This window comes from Podarcis muralis, chromosome 2 (assembly GCF_964188315.1).
Source record: "Podarcis muralis chromosome 2, rPodMur119.hap1.1, whole genome shotgun sequence".
Classification (NCBI taxonomy): domain Eukaryota; kingdom Metazoa; phylum Chordata; class Lepidosauria; order Squamata; family Lacertidae; genus Podarcis; species Podarcis muralis.
In genome coordinates this window covers 113,120,580-113,143,886 of record NC_135656.1, presented here as the reverse complement: position 1 = coordinate 113,143,886, position 23,307 = coordinate 113,120,580, and the positions used below count along the sequence as shown (strand labels likewise).

Below are 23,307 nucleotides of genomic sequence, written 5' to 3'. Positions count from 1 at the left end.
AAGGAATTGTTAGTTCAGAGAGGCTGTTAACGGAGGAGTCCGAGGGCTCCCTTGGACAAAAAACAAAGACACCAACCAGGACAATTTGGAGCAAAACAGCAGCTTGTAGGTTTGGCCTTTATTGGAAAGTGTCACGACAGGACTCCCACCCACAACAAGATGAAGCAAGATGGAAGCCCAGAACAAAAGAAGACCCCAACTTTATTATTAGTTAGTAATCCACCAAACTAAACCCCTAAAACTACATCACAACTACATCATTGATACATCACAAAAAGGAGGGGTTGAGGGAAGAGTTGTGGTAACCTGAGTGTCCTGTCACCTGGCTGGTTCCCCCTTTCCCCCTCCCCATGAGTACTTTCCAGGTGACAGAGGGGAGTTTGCAGTTTCCTGCCCCCAGAGGGAAGAGCTGATCATTGTCCTTTGTTCCAGTCCATGCTGAATCCACTCCCATATGCAAGTTCTTTGTGATCTTGATGGTCTTCTGTCTGGGATCATCAGGGTTGGCACAGCAACTGGGCAGGGCTCCTGTGTATGTGCTGGTATGCTGAAGGGATTATGGCTGCCCTGTATCAATCCTTCCCCATTTTGTAGTCCTTCCTTCATGGAGTAAAATAAAAGTGGAATGGTGCAGATCCGATGTATGCTTGATTTTCTATGAATTTATAACAGAAGCATAGCGTATGTCGTGTGTGAGTGTGTGTGTCGAGTTTGTACAAACTGAATGATTGCGGGGGTGGGTTCCTGCGACAAGGCTTGATCGGGTTAAAGACTTAGCTAGTCCAGCATCCTTATAGCTTATCAACAAAGCCACGGGGAGCAGAGTCCTTGGAGCTTCTGTCCTTGACTGGCTACATTTCTCGTGGCAGGGATTTTGATTCTGTTGCTGTCTTGCCAAATGCAAGGTGGTTCTTTTAGAATTAGATTCAGAAGCAATTCAGAAGCAAGTGGGTGAGAAGATTACAGATTTTATTCCAAACAGCAAGCAAAATATCCATTACGAAACAGCACTTCAATCGGCCACTGAGAAGCCCTTAAGAAGTGGCAAAGTGCTAAAAATCAGAAATTACTTGAAAGTACTAAAATAGGCCTAGGACTAAATTAAACGGCCTCAGTCCTATATACCTGAAGGAGCGTCTCCACCCCCATCGTTCAGCCCGGACACTGAGGTCCAGCTCTGAGGGCCTTCTGGCGGTTCCCTTATTGTGAGAAGTGAGGTTACAGGGAACCAGACAGAGGGCCTTCTTGGTAGTGGCGCCCACCCTGTGGAACGCCCTCCCACCAGAAGTCAAGGAAATAAGCAACTTTGTTCTCTTTAAAAGACATCTGAAGGCAGCCCTATTCAGGGAAGTTTTTAATATTTAACGCTGTACTGTTTTTAACACTTAATTGGGAGCCGCCCAGAGTGGCTGGGGAAACTCAGCCAGATGGGCGGGGTATAAATAAATTATTATTATTATTATTATTATTATTATTATTATTATTATTATTACTACTACTACTATTTATTATTATTATTATTATGAGTTAATTAAATAAATAAGATTTAGAACCTTAAGGAAAGTTAAGAAATTTTACTTTAATTGGAATACTGTGTTTCAAAAAATGATATCAGAAAAGTGCTACATTTTAATTACAGGGAAATTCAGATGGGAGGGCTCAGAGGAAGACCAAAATATGTTTATGAGGATAGAAGTCTAAATAATTAATTAATTTGTGTGGTTAGGTACCTTGTTTTTTATTTTCTTTTTTGTTTATATTTGTGATCTTGTCTTTTATTTCTTTGTTTTTTTCTGTTTCTCTTTTGTAAGAAACTTAATAAAAATCATTTTAAAAAATCATTAAAAATAATCATTAAAAATATAATAAAAAAGAAGTGGCAATAATCATTAAAAAAATAATAAAAAAGTGGCAAAGTAGCCACGACCCCCAAGTAGCCGTAGATGCACAAAGGCCACATGGAGCTTCTGAGTGCCATGCACAAAAACTTGATATTTTATAGACCTGTGTCCTGGTAGGGCTAATACAGGTTCTACGAACTACTGTGCACCAAAAGACAAAAAGCCAGGCGATACATCAAAGGCTTTTACTGACCAGGATAGAGAAAGCAGTAAAACAGATAAGCAGAGCCAGGAAGAGATAATCCGAGACAGGAAGAGCTGACCATGTCAGATCACTTATCTCCTCGAAATCACCGTAATCTTACAGTTGCCGGCTACTCTGGATCAGGCAAATCAGGCACTTTGCTCCTTTCTCTGCCGGATTAGGAGCGCTACAAGTTGTTGCTCTGGCCGGATGTGGAGACAGAAGGACACTCCAGCTTGGATCCACTTTGCACACCACTCTCCTCTCGCAATATCTCAAAGGTGAGAGATGTTGTTGTTGTTTAGACGTGTCTGACTCTTCGTCACCCCATGGACCAGAGCACGCCAGGCCCTCCTGTCTTCCACTGCCACCCACAGTTTGGTCAAACGCATGCTGGTAGCTTCGAGAACACTATCCAACCATCTTGTCCTCTGTCGTGCCCTTCTCCTTGTGCCCTCCATCTTTCCCAACATCAGGGTCTTTTCCAGGGAGTCTTCTCTTCTCATGAGGTGGCCAAAGTATTGGAGCCTCAGCTTCAGAATCTGTCCTTCCAGTGAGCACTCAGGACTGAGTTCCTTAATAATGGAGAGGTTCTTGCAGTCCATGGGACTCTCAAGAGTCTCCTCCAGCACCATAATTCAAAAGCATCAATTCTTTGGCGATCAGCCTTCTTTGTGGTCCAGCTCTCACTTCCATACATCACTACTGGGAAAACCATAGCTTTAACTATACGGACCTTTGTTGGCAAGGTGAAGGTGAGAGATAGACATTGTTAAATACATCATTCGGGGTGGGTTTTTAAAAATTTCGTCGCCTGCTGCTTCAGCTCTCTCCCAAGTCACCAGAGATTCTCTGGATCAGTCAAAGGCATGGGTAGGCAACCTAAGGCCCGGGGGCCAGATCAGGCCCAATCGCCTTCTCAATCTGGCCGGCGGACGGTCCAGGAATCAGCGTGTTTTTACATGAGTAGAATGTGTCCTTTTATTTAAAATGCATCTCTAGGTTATTTGTGGGGCATAGGAATTCGTTCATTCCCCCCCCTCCATAATATAGTCCGGCCCACCACATGGTCTGAGGGACAGTGGACCGGCCCATGGCTGAAAAAGGTTGCTGACCCCGGGTCAAAGGGTTCAGTCTGGGAGTATCACTTCCAGGCAACATCCATAGCACATGCCACAGGTTTTCGCTTCTCAATGTATTATTCTGAGTGGAGCGTTTGGGGACTTTTGTATTGCTTGTTGTTTTCCCTTTTAAAATCGATCTTAACTGTTTGTTTTCATCTTTGTTGCTTTGAGACCTTTTTAAGATTTGTATACTACCACTAAAAAACAAAACAAAACATGTTTTTTATGTATGCAACAAGGTTATTTATGTATGCAAGTGCAGCCTGTGTTTTGTTAGCCCAAAAATGGAAAGTGAGCAAGGTCCCAACCAAAGAAGATGGGCAACCTAAGTTGACAGAATATGCACAACTTGCAGACTTAACACATAGAATAAGAGAACAAGAACAACATACATTTAAAGAAGATTGGAAAATGTTTATTGAATATGTGAAAAATAATTGTGTACAGCTGAAAACGCTGGCAGCATTAAGATAAATTCAACAGTGTAAATAAGTTTTGGTGGAAGTAATAATGGAAAACCAAATGGTATAGTTTTTGTGAAATATGCAATGATATAAGATATATAAAATAATAATAATTTATTATTATTATTATTATTTGTACCCCGCCCATCTGGCTGGGTCTCCCCAGCCACTCTGGGCAGCTTCCACAAAGACCAAAAATACACTAAGATGTCACACATTAAAAACTTCCCTGAACCACGGAAAGAGAAGAAGGGAAGTCATTGATATTTTAAGTATGTAAAATGTTTATTTGAAATGGTAAAACAGAAAATCTAATAAAAAATCATATTAAAAAACAAAAAATGATTATTGTAGTCAGTGCTTTCCCCCCTGAGAGTAGTCAAAGGTCTGCAATACCGGCACCTTTCTTTTCAAATGTTAAAAGAGCGTGGCACTTACTGTAACAACTCCATGGGTAGTATAGTACTAGCACTGTTTTTTCAAAAAAGAAAGAAAAAGAACTTGCTGGTAGTAGTAATAATTCATGTCATTGTAATCTGCTTCTCCTCTCCCACCTTTTCCTTAAAAGGCATAGGTCTTAGCATAGGAAAATGCCTTTTATTGTATTTAAGTTTTTTAAAAAAGAGTATCTGTTTTCTTGCTTGCTGTTTACTTTGGGTTGCCATTTTCTCCAGCGTCCTATGGCTATGTATTCGAAGCAGCCTGATACAGACTCTCTAGCACAGGAGCGATGGGAGAGGAGGGAAAACATCTTGCTCTTGAGATATTGCTGAACTACGATTCCCATCAGCTCCAAGCATGGAGAGCCTGTGTGGTGTAGTGGTTAAGAGTGGCAGACTCATAATCTGGTGAACCGGGTTCGCTTCCCTGCTCCTCCACATGCAGCTGCTGGGTGACCTTGGGCCAGTCACACTTCTCTGAAGTCTCTCAGCCTCACTCACCTCACAGAGTGTTTGTTGTGGGGGAGGAAGGGAAAGGAGAATGTTAACCGCTTTGAGACTCCTTAAAGGGACCCCTGACCATTAGGTCCAGTCGTGACTGACTCTGGGGTTGCGGCGCTCATCTCGCTTTATTGGCCGAGGGAGCCGGCGTACAGCTTCCGGGTCATGTGGCCAGCATGACTAAGCCACTTCTGGCGAACTAGAGCAGTGCACAGAAATGCTGTTTACCTTCCCACCGGAGTGATACCTGTTTATCTACTTGCACTCTGACGTGCTTTCGAACTGCTAGGTTGGCAGGAGCAGGGACCGAGCAACGGGAGCTCACCCCGTCAAGGGGATACGAGCCGCCGACCTTCTGATCTGCAAGTCCTAGGCTCTGTGGTTTAACCCACAGCGCCACCCGCGTCTCATTTGAGACTCCTTAGGGTAGTGATAAAGCGGGATATCAAATCCAAACTTTTTTACTTCAGCACCATTTGGAGGCTCAAGGTTTCTGCACACCTGAACTAACTCAAAGTTGTCCTGAGTGTTTCAGACATGGATCTCTCCTAGCCTTTTCTGGAGATGCCAAGGACTGGGTGCTCTACCCATTTGCACTACAGCCCCTCCTCGCTACCATAAGACAGGAATCAGTCCCCCTGTAGTGTAGATGGGAAGCAGTTACTTGAGGCTGTGAGATTTTCCTGGCTGGGGAAGGGCGAACCCAAGGGGGAAAAGTTAGCTATCTTTCTTTTCTGGAGGCCATTGTCACTTGGAAGCTGAGTTAATCTGACCAGTCACATTTTTCAAGCTATTAGCTTGGGCAGGGACCTTTTCCTACAAAATCACTCCTTCAGCAGACAATGGAATCTTGTCGGTAATGTGATGTGATTACCAACAGTAGGCAGGGATTAAGCAACAGATCTTGATTAGGGAATGGATTCTCGGGGGGGGGGGGGGTCTGCCTTTGCATCTTCTGGTTTGGGTCAAGTTGAGCAGGCACTCAAGTTTTCTATTTCAAATATAAAGTCAGATTCAGACACCTTCCTGTTGTTTTATCCCATCTCTGCTGTGCTCAACCAACAGAACTCAGATGTTAAGACTCTCTGAGAGGGGACAGAACGCTTCAGGAGAAGCTTCTAGCACAAACAGCCTATCTTTACAAAGACAAGGTAAAGGTAAAGGTACCCCTGCCCGTACGGGCCAGTCTTGCCAGACTCTGGGGTTGTGCGCCCATCTCACTCAAGAGGCCGGGGGCCAGCGCTGTCCGAAGACACTTCCGGGTCACGTGGCCAGCGTGACATCGCTGCTCTGGCGAGCCAGAGCCGCACACGGAAACGCCGTTTACCTTCCCGCTAGTAAGCGGTCCCTATTTATCTACTTGCACCCGGAGGTGCTTTCGAACTGCTAGGTTGGCAGGCGCTGGGACCGAGCAACGGGAGCGCACCCCGCTGCGGGGATTCGAACCGCCAACAATGCGATCGGCAAGCCCTAGGTGCTGAGGCTTTTACCTACAGCGCCACCCGTGTCCTTTACAAAGACAACCTCTGCCTTAAAAATTAGGGTTTGAGCTAACCCAGCCTTGTATACGTAAGACCCAAAAGTGAGAAGGCAGATGGACCCTAGAAATATGTGTTTTCCCCTTTAGTGGTAAGGCTGCATCTCCGCTCAGAGGTGATCTGTTGGGGGTCCACTGGTCAAAAGCGGGTGAGGCCAGAGTCTTGGATAGAGAAGTGGATGGGCAGAGGCAAAATTTATATTAAATGTTCTGCCCATTTGCACCCATCACTGCCATGTGATCCTCAGACATTTTGCCCAGAAGGGAACCTTCACTCCTGCTCCTGGGGAGCAACACTGAAAGAGTGCTGGTGCTCTCCTCTCATATAAAAATCTGCTTGGCCACTGTTGGCAAGAGAATTTTGGGTTAAGCAGGCGGCCCTTCTTTTTCCCTTACGTTCACAGCACAGCAGCAATGATTTGTGTGTGTGTACCTGCAAAGCTTTCATCTTACTCAGAATAACATTGGCAGCCATTAACTCATTCCAGGATATTAAAACATGCACAGATTTTGAGGGCAAAAAAACCCAAAACAGTTCTTTCAAATCACAACTGCTGCATTCAGAATGCAAGTCAAACGGTTTTTCAGCATGCTTGGAAAATATGAGTGGGAGAATTTGCCTGGTGTTTCCATGGTCACTTGGCAGTCCACCCTTCTCACCCCAACTTTTAATTAACACCAGTACTTTTTATTGTATTGCTCTGTAACTTTTATGCCATTTTATTTTAGCATGGTTTGGTTGTGCTATTTTTTTTTTTTATACGACCAGTATAAATACATTTATAGTGGAAAGGAAGAACACCTTCTTTTCTATAAAGAGCTGAACATACATACACAACTGGGGCTGGTCTGTTTCTTAAGAGATAGACAAGAGCAAGAAAAACCATTAACACAAGAACAAAAAACGGATTTATGTGTCCCAGTACAATACCCTTTTAAAAAAATATAATGCAAGAAGTTTCTCTGAACAAACAACTATTCTTTTCAGAAAAAAACGACATAAATTGGAATATTTCCGCTTTCGTAATAGTCACACCCAGTAGTTTTAAAGTCAACCCCTCCACCAAAAGAAAATCTTGGAGTTGCTTTCCCAAGCAAAACAGCCTTTGGGGCATATAAGTTGCACTGAGAAATCCAAGCTGAATTAGGTGGGGATCCATATTAGGAATTACCTGGGAATGGTTGAAGAGGGGACCATTTTGTCCTGCAGAGTAGTATTTCGCCCCTCTGGGCCCCCTTTGAGGTGGACCTCCTCCCCAATCTTTCCGGAAAGTGACCCAAACGCTTCGTGGGCTTGTCTCAAGTCACTTGAAAACAAACAATACCCCTTTTGCCTCGCCCCCTGTAACAAGCACCCATTGGTCAGATATCGAGAACATATTCTCGATATATTTTTCTTCTCGACGCCTGCGCTGTCTTGCCTGCTCTAGGGAGAGAGTGTGAGGCTGGCCCTTTCCTGAAGCCAAAAGAAGGGGAGTAGCAGCTCTCCGCAGAACGAAGCTTCTGTGAAACCAACAAGGGCATTACCTCTCTCGGCGTCGAAGAAGGCCAATCGCTGCCCGGTGCAGTTCAGAGTCACTCGGATCCTCCGCAGATCCCCATTTAGAGGCAGGTGGTAATGACGGTCGTGGAGGACCCTGTACTGACCTCCCCACCTCCCCATAGCCCAGATCCCTTCCATGGGCGTAAAGCTAAAGGCGCCCTGTCTCTTCACCGTACTTTTGGCAACCCCCACAGCCCATTCCCCCTCATTCCCCACAGTGACCTCCCAGGTGAACCTGCCTGTTCTAAACCCCTCGCGTCCCAGCACAGCAGTCAGTTGTTTGAATCTCTGCGGGTGGTCGGGCACCTCTTGACAAACGTCGGCGCACGTCACGCTCAGGCAGTCCTCAGACAGAAGGAGCTGGGGGTGAGCTGTAACTGGATCCAGAGTTACCCTTGCTATTTGGGTTTGGGGGAGACAAGTGGAAGAGAACAGAATCAGAGCCAGCTGGGTGTGGGATGTAACATAAGTAGTCAAATACAACATTTCAAAGTGTTGGTGCTGACTTTTAAAGCCCTAAATGGCCTCGGCCCAGTATACCTGAAGGAGCGTCTCCACCCCATCGTTCAGCCAGACACTGAGGTCCAGCGCCGAGGGCCTTCTGGCGGTTTCCTCGCTGCGATAAGCCAAGTTACAGGAAAGCAGGCAGAGGACCTTCTCGGTAGTGGCACCCGCCCTGTGAAACGCCCTCCCACCAGATGTCAAAGAGAAAAACAACTACCAGACTTTTAGAAGACATCTGAAGGCAGCCCTGTTTAGGGAAGCTTTTAATGCTTAATAGGTTATTGTATTTTAATATTCTGTTGGAAGCTGCCCTGAGTGGCTGGAGAAACACAGCCAGATGGGCGGGGTATAAATAAAAAATTATTATTATTGAATTATGGTGCTGGAGGAGACTCTTGAGAGTCCCATGGACTGCAAGAAGATCAAACCTCTCCATTCTGAAGGAAATCAGCCCTGAGTGCTCACTGGAAGGGCAGATTGTGAAGCTGAGGCTCCAATACTTTGGCCACCTCATGAGAAGAGAAGACTCCCTGGAAAAGACCCTGATGTTGGGAAAGATGGAGGGCACAAGGAGAAGGGGACGGCAGAGGACGAGATGGTTGGACAGTGTGCTCGAAGCTACGAACATGAGTTTGACCAAACTGTGGGAGGCAGTGGAAGACAGGAGTGCCTGGCATGCTCTGCTCCATGGAGTCACAAAGAGTCGGACACGACTAAACAACATTATTATTTATTATTATTATTATTATTATTATTATTATTATTATTATTATTATTATTATTTCCTGTTTGCCTAGAGTGTACATACAGGGGAATGTTGGTCCAGCCAGTTGAACTTCCTGTTACACCTGGTCTGGAGCATCCTTCCTTTGCATGTGACCAGGTAGGTGGGCGTGGCCCTTCCAGACCCCACGAAAGATCCAGTCACGCAGCCACCTTCCTCTTTTGATGCCTTTTCTCTTCATGAACTGCACTGCTGGCTCTGTGCCAGCAGCACACGGGCCCATCCTTAAGAGGACATAAGCCACACTGTTTCTGTAACTATAAGCTAAAGTCTGCCTTCAGGGATCCAACTGTGAACTGAATGTGAGTAAACTTCTTATTACTTTTAAAAGAAGACTGTTGTGTCTTTATTCTTTCAGGAGGGATCTTACCAGGGGTCTTACCAGGAATAATAGAACTTAAGAGAGTCTAACGAAACTGCAACTAGCTTCCTGCTGTGTAAAGAGGGAAATGTACTCTGCTGTATGAATAATTCACTAGTGTGAGTTACGAAGGATAATATTTAATCAATATATTCCCTCCTGCGACTCACAACATTCCCAACCTGGGAGAAGGATCAACAGCTCCCCAGGAATTGCTTCCCTGCCACCCTAAAAATCCATAGAAGCTCCAGACCAGTGTTTCCCAAACTTGGGTCTCCAGCTGCTTTTGGACTACAACTCCCATCATCCGTAGCTAGCAAGACCAGCGGTCAAGGATGATGGGAATTGTAGTCCCAAAACAACAACAACAGATAGAGACTCAAATTTGGGGAACACTGCTCCAGATGTTACATTAAAGATAGGGATGCTCTTCTTTCTTCCGGAATTTGCCCACATTTGAACAAGAAGATTTCTAGTAGTAGGGCAGAAAAACACAGCTTCCTGCTAACCATAACCCAGGATTGTTACTGTAAAAAAATAAATATATCATGGCACTTCAGTACAGGCAAGTGAGTAGCCAGCAGGGAACACCTGATGTATGGTTTGGTTTGAGAATAGCATCAGTGTACCCCCTTGGTTAGTTTTGATTCAGCAAGGGACAATTGGGGTGGATCGACACACAGGAAAAAGCCCACTATAAATAAGTCAGAAATGAAATCGTTGTAAAAAAAATGTTTAAACCCTATGTGGAAATGCTATGGAAAGGTTTCGTGCTCTTGTTTTGCATGTTTATAGTGCATTCAAATAGATGTATTTTGAATAATGTAGTTGAGTCCAGGATCTGAGCCTTGCATTTAGATGCTTGTTGTTGTTGTTGTTGTTGTTAATTTTTTTTGTATGTTTCACAACTAGTTTTTTGAACATGGACACTCTCACTTCAAAACTGCACATTTAAGCAAATGAAAGATGGGATTTAATAAAGCGGCTGGTGCTGTGGGTTAAACCACAGAGTCTAGGGATTGCCGATCAGAAGGTCGGTGGTTCGAATCCCCACGATGGGGTGAGCTCCTGTTGCTGGGTCCCTTCTCCTCCCAACCTAGTAGTTCAAAAGCACGTCAAAGTGCAAGTAGATGAATAGGTACTGCTCTGGCGGGAAGGCAAACGGCGTTTCTGTGCGCTGCTCTGGTTCACCAGAAGCGGCTTAGTCATGCTGGCCACATGACCCGGAAGCTGTACGCCGGCTCCCTCGGCCAATAAAGAGAGATGAGCGCCGCAACCCCAGAGTCGGCCACGACTGGACCTAATGGTCAGGGTTCCCTTTACCTTTATATATATTTTTTAATGGTAGATTGTTATACTTTTATTAATAGTCATGAAGTTTTAAAAACTCTTCAGTAGGTTAGGCTGCAATGAACAGTCCTTGCCTGGCTACCTGGAGGAGATATTTACTTGCCGGAAATGACCATTTGAGAGCTGGATGCTGAGTAGCAGCAACCGAGGAGGGAAATTGCTTTCATGCCCCGATTCTGGGCTTCTGAGAGACATCTAGCTGGTCACTATGATTCAAAGTCTTATTTAAAAGCAGGGATGGGGGAATAAAGAGTTGGCAGAAAACTCCTCCATCATAACTTCCCCACTACTCATAAATGGTCTGTTAATGGTTCCAGAGTCCCCCATCCCCGTCCCACCGAACTGCAGCGAAATGCAAGCAAGTTCTTTATCAAACCTCACAGCTTACCTTTCTGCAGATATTTCAAATCAGATGTTAGAGCGTCTGGGGAAGTAAAAGGAAAAGAGATTCAGCACCACACCAGTATGCTTTGAACACTGACTGGAAATATGAACTGAAGAATAATTCAAAACAATTCTGAAGAAAAAAATAATTATGGGCTGAGGTTGTAGGTGCAATGTTGAGCAGAGCCCATTCTGCTAATGAACAATAATAGCCTTCTCAATTGTCCTGGCCCCGGCAAGGTTACAAAGGACTTTACTCCTCGCCACGCTCAGACCTGGACCAAAATCAGAGCCAGCACAAAATCCTTGCAGCTGTTTCCCCTTACATTTGAATTCCTGTATGACATGGTCCAGAAAGGGGATCACATCGCTGAATTCCCAGGCCCTCCAGTGCAACGCAACAGAAAAAACCACTGGTGTCTCAAATGCCTCTCTCTCCTCAAACCTGAAAACAAAACCAGAAAAAACACACGTTAGCAGCCCTCCATCTGGCCCAAAGTCCTAGACTGCATTAAAACAAAATAAATGGAAGGAAGAGGGATGCCCGCTATATTCTAGTTCTTGTTTTAATGGCCTAACTCTGTATAACACACCTTCTGACGTTTGAGATTTCAACTTTGATATTATCCCACCCTTTAAAAAAGTTTTTATTAAAGATTTGTCTTACAAAACAAATAGGGGAAAGTACATCTCTTGTACCCACTGTCATTCACAGAGTCTTTTTCACATTTCGTTTACACGCAGTGAGACACACTGTTGTCGTAGAAATCTTGCAGTTGGGGAAAGAAGAGAAAGGAGCGAGAGATTCTTATTCTTTCTGTATTGTTCTTTCATTCTGTTGCATAGGGTTAGTGTAGGGCTTTTTTGTCAGCATTGTATGAGTAAATCCTTTTATTTATATTAATTTTTATTGAGATTAAGGGGTCCAGAGGTTGATTGGTTGTGTTTGGAGGCCTCTCAATTCCTGTCAGAGCTTCCCCCGAGGTTGGTTTAAAACCACACAAAAACCACAGGCACAAGGAAAGTGACAACAGTCACTCTTCAAAATGGAAACTTAAGAGCTGCTAGACAGAACTGCTAGAAATTCTGTCTTAGCTGTAGTTACAGATAGGTAGCCGTGTTGGTCTGCCATAGTCAAAACGAAAAAAATTCCTTCCAGTAGCACCTTAAAGACCAACTAAGTTAGTTCTTGGTATGAGCTTTCGTGTGCATGCACACTTCTTCAGATACACAGATACACAGATGTGTATCTGAAGAAGTGTGCATGCACACGAAAGCTCATACCAAGAACTAACTTAGTTGGTCTTTAAGGTGCTACTGGAAGGAATTTTTTTCGTTTTGTCTTAGCTGTGGAAGACTGCCATGTGGGGATAGAGAACAGCAATCTGAATCGCTACAGCAGCAAGAGGAAGAATTGAAAGATTGCCGTAAGGCAGTGGTTTTCAACCAGTGTGCTGTGGCACCCTGGGGTGCCTTTGTTGTAAACAAAAATTGCCCTTTTCCCCTTATGGGGTATCCAAGAGCCCATATAGAGTCTTTATGTAGGTTCCCTATTGGTAGAAGATAACAGAGGCCAACCAGAGAATATTGAGAAGCAAAGCAGCTAGTAAGCCTGATCTTTATTGATCTGTTGCAACAGGGTGCTCCCCTCACCCGCAGGAGAGGAGGAGGAACCCAGAACAATGGCGCGCAAGGCCTTATAAAGACTTTTGAAATTGCCACCCTGTAGATCAAGACCACCCCCAGAAACATCATACATACATCACAGAAGGGGTGTAACCTAAGACCACCCCTCAGATACATCACACCTACATCACAGAAAAGGCGGTCTTAAAACAGAAATTTGAATGTTGTTTTTCTCCTGTCGTTGTTTATCGCCCGTCTGGCAGGTTACTTGATTGGATTTCCTGGGGAGCCTGGCCAGTCTTTTGTAATGATAAATACTTAGTTCCTGGGCCAGGTCACAGGCTCACACCCTATTCATATCTTAAATGTGCCCTTAAGACAGGATTTGTGAGGAAAGAGACAATGGGGAGGTTTCCCACTTTGACCTTGCAGATAAAACATTTGCTCAGTTTAGGAATCAAAATGGTTCCAGGTCGGTCTTCCTGTGCTGATCTATGTACGTGCTTGGTTGGTACACTTATGAACATTACTGTATATCTAAGACCTCAAAATTCCTATCACACCTTGAATGATGGTCAGGGGTGCCATGGGCAACACTGGCCTCTGTCCCTCTTTCCTTCCCTCCCTCCTCTGATGCCCTCTCATGTCTCCACCTCCCAAAGGCTTGTACGGCTGTTTGTTGCAACAGCCCTGGCTGCAAGCTCCCCAGGTAAATGGTGCCTCTGGGGCTGGCCAGGGAGTGCTTCCCAGTGTTGGGATGCGTCCGGGGAGTTGGGGGCATTTGGCAGCCCCCAGCTGGCTCCAGCCACCGGCCGGCAGCCGGGTGAACTCCGGGTGAACAGCATCAAAAACTGTGACTCAAGCCTCAGAAGCCTTCAGAAGCTTAAGCACGCAAGCCGGCAGAGATAAGAACTCTTTGCAATGGAAGAGGCGGACAGAGGCCTGTGTAAGCATTTTTACAGCATCGGGAACAAAGGAAAAACATGTCTGCTTCCCTTTGTGTCCAAGCAAAGAGCAGTATAGCAAAAGCAATATACAACGGAAGTTCCCAGCAGACTGTGCTGGAAGTAAACAGACATGTGACATACAACAATCCACACATCTGTTCTAAAGGTGGAATGGAACTATATCCTAACACCCAGGCCCCTGTGGGGCAGCGTGAGGAGGCACCTCTCTTTGGGGCAGGGAGGGCAGCTCAGAAACCAGGGGCGGCAGTAGTGGCTGCCCCGAGGGCTGCCAAGGAGAGGGGAGAGGAGGATGAGGGAACGCTCCAGAAGGGAGGGTTCGAAAAGGGGTGAGGGGCTGCCAGCTCCGAAGGCAAGGGGGTGACATAACTGGGCCCCCAGTAGTTGGTCAAGGGAGCCGTGGACCCAAATAGGTTGAGAGTCTCTACTGTAAGGAATGGGAAGGAACACTGATTGTGGGAATGAAAGTAGGGCAGGTTTCAACTTTAAGGCCCATTTCTGTCTGTGAAAACCTAGAGGTCAAAGAGAGTTAGGAGAACCTGCTGGTCACATTATTCCCAGAAAAAAAGACAAAAAGGTTTAGAAGGATATGCATGGGCTCCACTTACCTCTGCAAAAGGCTTCTAATGTTCTGCAAGAAAAGAGAAGAAGAAATAAATAAATAAATAAATAAATAAAATAATAATAATAATAATAATAATAATAATAATAATAATAATAATAATAATTTATTATTTGTACCCCGCCCATCTTGCTGGGTTTCCCCAGTCACTCTGGGCGGCTTCCACAGAGACCGAAAATACACTAAAATGTCACACATTAAAAACTTCCCTGAACAGGGCTGCCTTAAGATGTCTTCTGAATGTCAGGTAGTTGTTTATCGCTTTGACATCTGATGGGAGGGCATTCCACAGGGCAGGGGCCACTACCGAGAAGGCCCTCTGCCTGGTTCCCTGTAGCTTTGCTTCTCGCAATGAGGGAACTGCCAGAAGGCCCTTGGCGCTGGACCTCAGCAGAACGATGGGGGTGGAGACGCTCCTTCAGGTATACTGGGCTGAGGCCGTTTAGGGCTTTAAAGGTCAACACCAACACTTTGAATTGTGCTCTGAAATGCACTGGGAGCCAGTGTAGGTCTTTCAGGACCGGTGTTATATGGTCTCTGCGGCCACTCCCAGTCACCAGTCTAGCTCCCGCGTTCTGGATTAATTGCAGTTTCCGGGTCACCTTCAAAGGTAGCCCCATGTAGAGCGCATTGCAGTAGTCAAAGTGGGAGATAACTAGAGTATGCACCACTCTGGCGAGACAGTCCGCGGGCAGGTAGGGTCTCAGGGCGCTCAGTGCCTGCCCCAGACCAGGCTACAATCCCCACCCAACCCCATGCCCTGAAGGATGAAGTATAAGCACCCGACTAAAATTATGCAGCCCCAGAAGATAAACCAACCTCTTTAAAAGAAGCAGGAAAGTTTCACCCAGGGCAGCCTCCCTTTGTCAATGGCAACCTCTGGGAAGCTCAGAAGCGGGGCAGGAATGAGCCATTGGAAGCCATTAGACAACCAACCATGAGCAAAGAGCAGAAAACATCCTATTTGAAGCAGGCGTCTCTACTCTGCATTAAGATGAACAAATTGTCCCTCTTGTTTTTCTTGCTCCGGTCTACTGCAGCCTTGGCTGCCAGCTCTATAAACTGCCCCCTTTCGCTTTCATTGTAGCTGCAGGCACACAGGGATTTGGAGCCAGCCTTGCACCGCAAAGGGGTCTGGCTTGCTTGTTTCCCAGTCTCACCTGCAGGATTTCACTTGTTGGCCTCTGAAGCTTGGCTTCCATCTCCAGGATGAGAGTTTCAAGGGGTATGAGGTCCCTGGAGAGCCTGTCCAGGTGCTCCTCCCTTTTCCTTGCAATCTCCTCCTCCAGCTCTTGCATTTTCTCCAGCAGAAGGTCCTCTTGTTCCTCCAAGAACTGGTGCAGTTGGCTGAACTTGGCTATGGCCTTTCCCTTCTCCCCCTCTATGTGCTCCTAGAACAAGCGAGAGAAGCCAAGGAGGGCTTTTTGAGGAATACAGCCGGTCTTTGCAGCGTCAAGAGGGAAGGTCCCTTCTGAACTGCCCCAATTATCACGTCAGGTTTTAGAAGGGAAGGAGTTTGCTGGAGAATACAGGGGCCATTCTTACGGGAGACGAGACCTCTCCAAGAGGAGCAGAGCTGACTTGCACCTTCCCCAACCTTAGATCCACAAAGAGTGTTGTACTCCGGATCCCATCATTCCCAACTGTCATGGATAATGGGACCTGTAGTCCCCTAGCATCTGAGATCCCAAGGGGTAGAATTAATGCTACTTTACTACCAACATTCCATCTTGCTAGCTGCAATGACCCCTTCGCTCTTCCCACTGTGTGCTGTTTTCCTGACACCAGGGAGCCATTTTTTTGCGGCGGGGGGGGGGGGGGGGGTTGAAAGGAAAGAGGAAGCCCCATTACACAAGTGAGCTATATCCTTGTGCAGGGCTTCCACTGATGGGGCAAGTTGAATCTTGCCAAGTTTTGGAAAAGCAGCTTTTTATTGTTTTGTTAAAAGGATATATATTATAATACCTATGAGACCGCCTCTCCCGGTATGCTCCATGGAGAGCCTCAAGGTCCGTAAATAGCAACACCCTAGAGGTCCCGGGCTCTAAGGAAGTCAGATTAGCCTCAACCAGAGCCAGGGCCTTTTCAACACTGGCTCCGGTCTGGTAGAACGCTCTGCCTCATGAGACCAGGGCCCTGCAGGATCTGATTTCTTTCCGCAGGGCCTGTAAGACAGAGTTGTTCCGCCTGGCCTTTGGCTTGGAGCCCATTTGATTCCCTCCCCCTCTTTCTTTTTTTCTTTTCCTTTCTCCTCCTGCGATGAGGTTTCAATATTTTAATGTTGTATTTTAATTCTGTTTCTAACTTGTATTCATTCAACTTGTTTTTATTATTGCTTGTTAGCCGCCCTGAGCCCGGCCTTGGCTGGGGAGGGCAGGGTATAAATTAAAATAATAATAATAATAATAATAATACCCCACACATATGGGTGAAATAATAAATGAGCAAGGGATACCTCAGTTTGGTAGAACATGAGACTCTTAATCTCAAGGTCCCGGGTTCAAGCCCACATTGGGAAAAGATTCCTGCATTGCAACCAGACTAGATGACCCACATACAAGTAGACCTATATATGCTAGATATAATCTGTTTCAGGAAAAGCTGCTTCAGACCCTTCTGCTTTTAATATTTGTTTCCCACCACCCTCCCCCCAAAACCCCCGATCCTACGTCTCATTCATTTCTCAGCCCTGCTGATGCTTACAAGCAACTGTCGCCTTTCAATTTCTGTTTGTGCTTTAAAGGTCAGAAGTCTTTCTCTCTCTGTCCTCAAAATCGGCAAGCAACTGCTGATCTGTTCCTGAAAAAGAAGAAGCAGATTTTTTTTGGGGGGGGGGGTGTTCTTCCTCTTAGAGGTTTACTTTCTTCTTTCTTTGGCTGCCACCTGCAGCCGAGTAAGATGGTCTTCCATAAACACGGTTTTAACAATGAGTCCGTGAGTGACTGTGGAGGCCAATTCTGGATCCACACGTCCTTCCACAGTGGGGACATTGGTTTCCGGGTGGGAGTTGATCACGGTGTGGATTTGCCAAGCATGCCTTCCTCCTAGCACATTTCTCCCTTGCGTCCTGAGTTCGAGTGTCTTCACAGCCCATGACACCTTTGGTAAAGGCTGTTCTCCAACTGGAGCGCTCGCAGGCCAGTGTATCTGAAGGAGCGTCTCCTCCCCCATCGTTCTGCCCGGACACTGAGGTCCAGCGCCGAGGGCCTTCTGGCGGTTCCCTCACTGCGAGAGGCCAAGTTATAGGGAACAAGGCAGAGGGCCTTCTCGGTAGTGGCGCCCGCCATGTGGAACGCCCTCCCATCAGATGTCAAAGCGATAAACATCTACCAGACATTCAGAAGACATCTGAAGGCAGCCCTGTTCAGGGAAGTTTTTAATATGTGAAATTTTAGTGTATCTTTCATCTTTGTTGGAAGCCGCCCAGAGTGGCTGGGGAAACCCAGCCAGATGGGCGGGGTACAAATAAATAATAATAATAATAATAATAATAATAATAATAATAATAATAATTATTATTATATTTCCCAATTGTCAGGGTTTGTACTTTTTTAATTTTAGCTTTGCCTTGAGACAGTCTTTAAACCTCTTTTGTTGACCACCAGCATTACGCTTTCCATTTTAAAGTTCAGAATAGAGTAGTTGCTTTGGAAGACGACCATCAGGCATCCACACAACATGACCAGTCCAACTGGTATACTTTATATACGCATCAAAACAAGACACGTGGAGCAGATGTGAGGAACGCATCGCCTGTCACGGTGTTGGTGAACCAAACTCCCATTGCCCATGCTTGGTGGGGCTGATGGAAGTTGTAGTTCAGCCACCTCTGGAGGACTAAAGATTCCACACACCTGATTCGAAGTGCAGCCGAATCAGAGGCTCACTCCCTGAAGGTTATTCCTATGCCTTCCAAGTCCGAATCTTTATCCCACTGTACACTTACAAGCAGGGGCGCGGGTGGCGCTTTGGGTTAAACCACAGAGCCTAGGGCTTGCCGATCAGAAGGTTGGCGGTTCGAATCCCCACAACGGGGTGAGCTCCCATTGCTCGGTCCCTGCTCCTGCCAACCCTGATGTTGGGAAAGATGGAGGGCACAAGAAGGGGACGACAGAGGACGAGATGGTTGGACAGTGTTTTCGAAGCTACCAGCATGAGTTTGATCAAACTGCGGGAGGCAGTGGAAGACAGGAGTGCCTGGTGTGCTCTGGTCCATGGGTTCACGAAGAGTCAGACACAACTAAACAACTAAACAAACAACAAGCCTCGCTAAATGCTCCAATACCCGCCCTCCCCCATGAAATGTGCATAGGGTTGCAACGCTGGGCGAGTTTACGCAGAAGTGGGACACGGGTGGTGGGACACGGGTGGTGCTCTGGGTTAAACCACAGGACCTAGGACTTGCTGATCAGTTGGAGGTTCGAATCCCCACGACGGGGTGAGCTCCCATTGCTCGGTCCCTGCTCCTGCCAACCTAGCAGTTCGAAAGCACGTCAAAGTGCAAGTAGATAAATAGGTACCGCTCCGGCGGGAAGGTAAACGACATTTCTGTGCACTGCTCTGGTTCGCCAGAAGCGGCTTAGTCATGCTGGCCACATGACCCGGAAGCTGTACGCCGGCTCCCTCGGCCAATCAAGCAAGATGTGCGCCGCAACTCCAGAGTCGGCCACGACTGGACCTAATGGTCAGGGGGCCCTTTGCCTTTTACCTTTATTCTTACTAGCACATTGAATAGATTTACGGGCAGACTTCAGGGTTCAAGCCCGCCCCTTCCTGTATGATGCTGTGGGTCATTCCCATCCACCTCCCACTCTTACCTTGTATACCTGGGCGGCTTCTTCCGCGGAGACCACTGTGTGGCCCCTATGCTCTTGAGAACTGGCACATTCCCCGCAGAAGGGGACTTGGTCGTCCTCGCAGAACAAGTCCCACGGCTGCCGGTGCCTCTGGCATTCCGAGTCCCGTTGTTCTCGAGCCTCTCTCTCGGCGGACGCTTCCCAGTCCTTGAGTATTTCAGCCAGGTTCGAGAGAGACCTGTTGGGCCTGAAGGTTCTCTCGACAGTCCTTCTGCACTCGGGGCACCTGGCATTTGCGCCAGGCTGCTCCCAGCACCTCCTGATGCATGCTTGGCAGAAGCTGTGCCCACAGTTTAGCAGCACGGGGCTGGTGAAGTAGCAGAGGCAGATGGGGCAGGTAGCTACGCACCGGCACCTCTTCATGGAGTTCCCGTCACCCATGGGCTGAACCTTTGGCAGAGATGCAGCGCCACCTCAATCTGAAACAGGGTACATCAAAAGGAAACACCTTACGAGTGAGTTAATATAGGGCATGTTGCCATAAACTGCTTTGAGGTTCTCTGTCGACTAAGCGACATATCTATATAGCGATGAGCACTTCTTTACCAACGACAGTTGTACGATTATAATAGCCCAGGTGAAGAATTTAGAAGAATTTTGAGACGGCGGAAGAAGATTGGAAGAAATTTAAGGACTATCTTAAGAAGCATTGTAAAATTATTGAATGTTAAAACGATGTTGGTTTAGAAATTAAGTGGTTTCTAGCTGTAATGATTATGCAATTAAGAAAAGAAAGGTTGAAAATAAATAGAAATTTTGGGAGGGATTTGCTGAATTAAATAATTAGAAACTGGAATACAGAAAGGGGAGGTATGAGGAGGTCGGGAAAGTAAGGTACAAGAAAATAAGGGATTGAAATTATACTTGTTGTTGTTTGTGTTTTGTTTGTATTTTTATTCTTTTTTATTTTTATATAACACTTTGGAAACTTCAATAAATATCTTTTTTAAAAAAAGAATTTAGAAGAATTTTATTATTACGGTCACAGACCAGTTCCGGGTCACTTACAATATCAGGAAAATCATAAAATGCAACAGGGATACATTGAATTGCCATTGGGTATAACAGAGACAATTCAGATATAGCGACAGTTTAAAAAATATATTAAATCTTAGTGACTAAAATATAACCTAAATATAATTAAAATAAAACCAAAAATTATCATTTAAAAGCTTAATCTTTTTGGTAGTACAGCTTGTTCCCTACGTTTTGTGGCAGTCGCACAGAATTTGGCCACCCTTAGCGTAATCTCTAGATCCTTGTCCTCTACCAAGAGTTTTAGACATTGAAGTTCGGACCCACTGAAGTTTGGCCCAGGTGTAGCTCTGTGGTAGGCTGCAGATCAACAGGTGTAGCTTTGTGGTAGGGCTGGAGTTCAACAGGTCAGGTATTTTTGGGCTGCGATTCCTGCATTGCATGAGGTTGGAGCAGATAACCCCTAGGGGTCCCTTCCAACTCTACAATTCTAGGGTTCTATAACTGGCATGAACGGCACTTGCAGGTAGGTGCAATAACAGACCAACACGAACAGCAGCCTTTTAAAGAGGCTAGTAGTTATCAGTTTCATACTGCTAGGGGGGCGCAGTACGTCTGCCTGGATGTGATGTCTGGGGGGAATTCCTGCAAGGCGGCGGTTTGTCCTGGATCTTTGGCAAGCAAACCAAGAAATCACGTTTTAATGTTAAAAAAAAAAAAAAAAGTTCAACAATTTGGGGGGTTTCCTTAGAAAAACAAAAACTCTTTCGGGGTGTCCTGGTTTTTATTTTTTGAAATACAGTGGTACCTCAGGTTAAGTGCTTAATTTGTTCCGGAGGTCTGTTCTTAACTTGAAACTGTTCTTAACCTGAAGCACCACTTTAGCTAATGGGGCCTCCTGCTGCCGCCGGAGCACAATTTCTGTTCTCATCCTGAAGCAAAGTTCTTAACCCGAGGTACTATTACTGGGTTAGCGGAGTCTGTAACCTGAAGCGTATGTAACCTGAAGCGTATGTAACCTGAGGTACCACTGTATGGCAACCCTACATACTTCCTACAGAGAACTGAGCTTCTCTTCCTCTGCAGCTAACATGGGTCACCTCCACACTATATTTAAAGCACATTTTTAACACTTGGCAGAGCTGTAGAAGAGAGGTGGGGTGGCTAGCCAGGTTTTGTTTTGGCTCAGGTGAAATTTCCAGAGGGGTGCCACTGAGGCTCACAGCCTATGTGTGTGTATGCAACTGCACATGGGATGTGTGTGTTCTAAACTGGGTCTTTGACCCGTGTGAAATAAAGTCTAGAAGAGTTTGGATTTGATATCCCGCTTTATCACTACCCGAAGGAGTCTCAAAGCGGCTAACAACCTCCTTTCCCTTCCTCCCCCATAACAAACACTCTGAGGTGAGTGGGGCTGAGACACTTTGGAGAAGTGTGACTAGCCCAAGGTCACCCAGCAGCTGCATGTGGAGGAGCGGGGAAGCGAACCTGGTTCACCAGATTACGAGTCCACCGCTCTTAACCACTACATCACACTGGTCTAGTTTCACCCCTGCCATTTGGTGTAAATCATGGCTCCCCCCTAAAAAAAGGGGGGGGGAGACCTCCCAGAAACTTGGGAACAGCAGTTTACGCCTCACGTATCTCCAGTTGCCAGCAGCCCAAATGTTTATGGGCTTATTTACAAAGTTGAAAGAACAGAAACCCTCTAGTGACCGCCTTGATACATTATGTGAAGTGCTATTATTCATTGTGCAGCAAGCTGTACATAGTCAGGCCATTGGTCCTCCTAACACAATATTGCCAACCTAGAAATGCTAAAGGTTAAATTTGGGAGCTTCTGTACAAAAAAGCAAATGTTCCACCACTGAGAAAAGGGGTAGTAAAAGCTGCCATCATGTAACCATCTTATTTTGAGAAATAAAATATCTCTACACCTGCTTGGGCAGGAATAAAGCTGAGCTGCAAACCATCTCCAACACTTAATCTGAAGCCCATCGGATAGTGGTAGGTTTGCTTTTTACATTTCCACCATACCCTTCCCCCCAAAAAAGCCAACTGCAAAGCCCTCACCTGGCGGAGGTGAGCAAGTTGACTCAGCTTGGACCTAAGCCACGAGAGACGCCACCGGCATTGAAAGGGAAGAACCGAAAGCAGCGAAATCAAATTCCCCGCCAAGAACTCGGGCAGCTTCGAAACTCAAAGCCGCCGCCCTTCGAACAAGCGGGACGCGTTTTGAATGGACAAACTGCGGGGCGGGGCAACCTGCAGCCAATCAGCGGCTCTTGGAATGCTCACCCGCGGACACGCCCCCCGTTCCTTGGTCCTGCGGGAGGAGTTCCGCCGATTAGCAGAAAATTAAAGCCGGAATTCTTAGCTACTAACGCCGTTTTCCGCGTTGTTGCAAAATCGCGGCGGGTGGGGTTTGCAGCCAAAGGGGTATGCAAAATGACGAGCGTTTAGTCTGCTGTGGGACGATGGCAAAACCGGAGCAAGCCTAATTCTGTGGCTTGCTTCTTTTGCAGCTGCGCCTCGAGGCACGTGGAGCTTTCTCTTTAATTTTGCAAAACCGGACACGGTGTGGGGAAGCCAACAGGGCATTAAGGCTGCACATTTTGCAACATGTCACGTGCCTTTTTCTGCTAAAGTGATCCCTGCCCTCAAGTTCACAATCTTAAAAAAAAACAAAAAACAAACAAACAAAAAAAACAACCGCCCACACAACACAAAAGGAAAAAGGAATGAGAGGAAGGAAGGACAAACAAGCGCAAGTTGTATATATTCCCATGCAGCTAAGACTGCAAGCATCATGTTATGCGGCATTTCTGTTGATTTGCTGTCACTTTTTAAGGTGTCTTAGAGGATATGTCGTCTTAATTTTTTGTGCTGCTTTAAAATGGATTTTTTTTTAAAAAAAAGAAAGATTGTATTTGTGATATAATTAAGGTGTTAAAACTGCTCAGCAGGAGTGGCGTGCAATTTATCTTAATACTAATATTTATGAATGGCATTAAGCAAAGCAGGCTCTTTCTACATATGTGAATAAACCTTCACAAATCAGCCATTAAAAATGGTAACACGCCGGGAGGCACTTAGTGGGGGAGCATTTCAGTCTTGCCTGGTGCTCAAGTAACAGACTCGAAAGGTGCCTTAATCAGCATTTAGTTTTCAAAGGGAGACGCCACT

The 23,307-nt window shown here is 46.0% G+C and overlaps 2 protein-coding genes across 2 annotated transcripts; both read right to left on the bottom strand.

Annotated features, from left to right (window-relative positions):
• Positions 1-7,042: 7,042 nt before the first annotated feature.
• LOC144326768 (butyrophilin subfamily 1 member A1-like) lies at positions 7,043-11,142 on the bottom strand (the record flags this gene model as incomplete). Its single annotated transcript, XM_077923556.1, has 2 exons — positions 7,043-8,092; positions 11,082-11,142. Coding segments are annotated over 2 exons (576 nt in total), but the record flags the coding sequence as incomplete, so codon positions are not given.
• Positions 11,143-11,272: 130 nt separating this feature from the next.
• On the bottom strand, positions 11,273-22,302 carry LOC114592294 (zinc finger protein RFP-like). Its single transcript, XM_028720357.2, has 6 exons — positions 22,195-22,302; positions 19,108-19,565; positions 16,994-17,089; positions 15,451-15,681; positions 14,277-14,299; positions 11,273-11,522 (listed from the first exon to the last, which is right to left on the bottom strand). The coding sequence occupies exons 2-6, from the start codon at positions 19,525-19,527 to the stop codon at positions 11,273-11,275; spliced, it is 1,020 nt and encodes a 339-aa protein (XP_028576190.2). The 5' UTR covers positions 19,528-19,565; positions 22,195-22,302.
• Positions 22,303-23,307: the final 1,005 nt, after the last annotated feature.

Excerpts from the sequence above, each read along its gene's own strand:
- LOC114592294 (XM_028720357.2), bottom strand. The coding sequence starts at position 19,527 with ATGGGTGACGGGAACTCCATGAAGAGGTGCCGGTGCGTAGCTACCTGC. Across the intron at positions 17,090-19,107 it reads AAGCCGCCCAGGTATACAAG|GAACAGATCAGCAGTTGCTT; the intron begins GTAAGAGTGGGA and ends CTTCTTTTTCAG. Across the intron at positions 14,300-15,450 it reads CAACAAGTGAAATCCTGCAG|AACATTAGAAGCCTTTTGCA; the intron begins GTGAGACTGGGA and ends CTTTTCTTGCAG.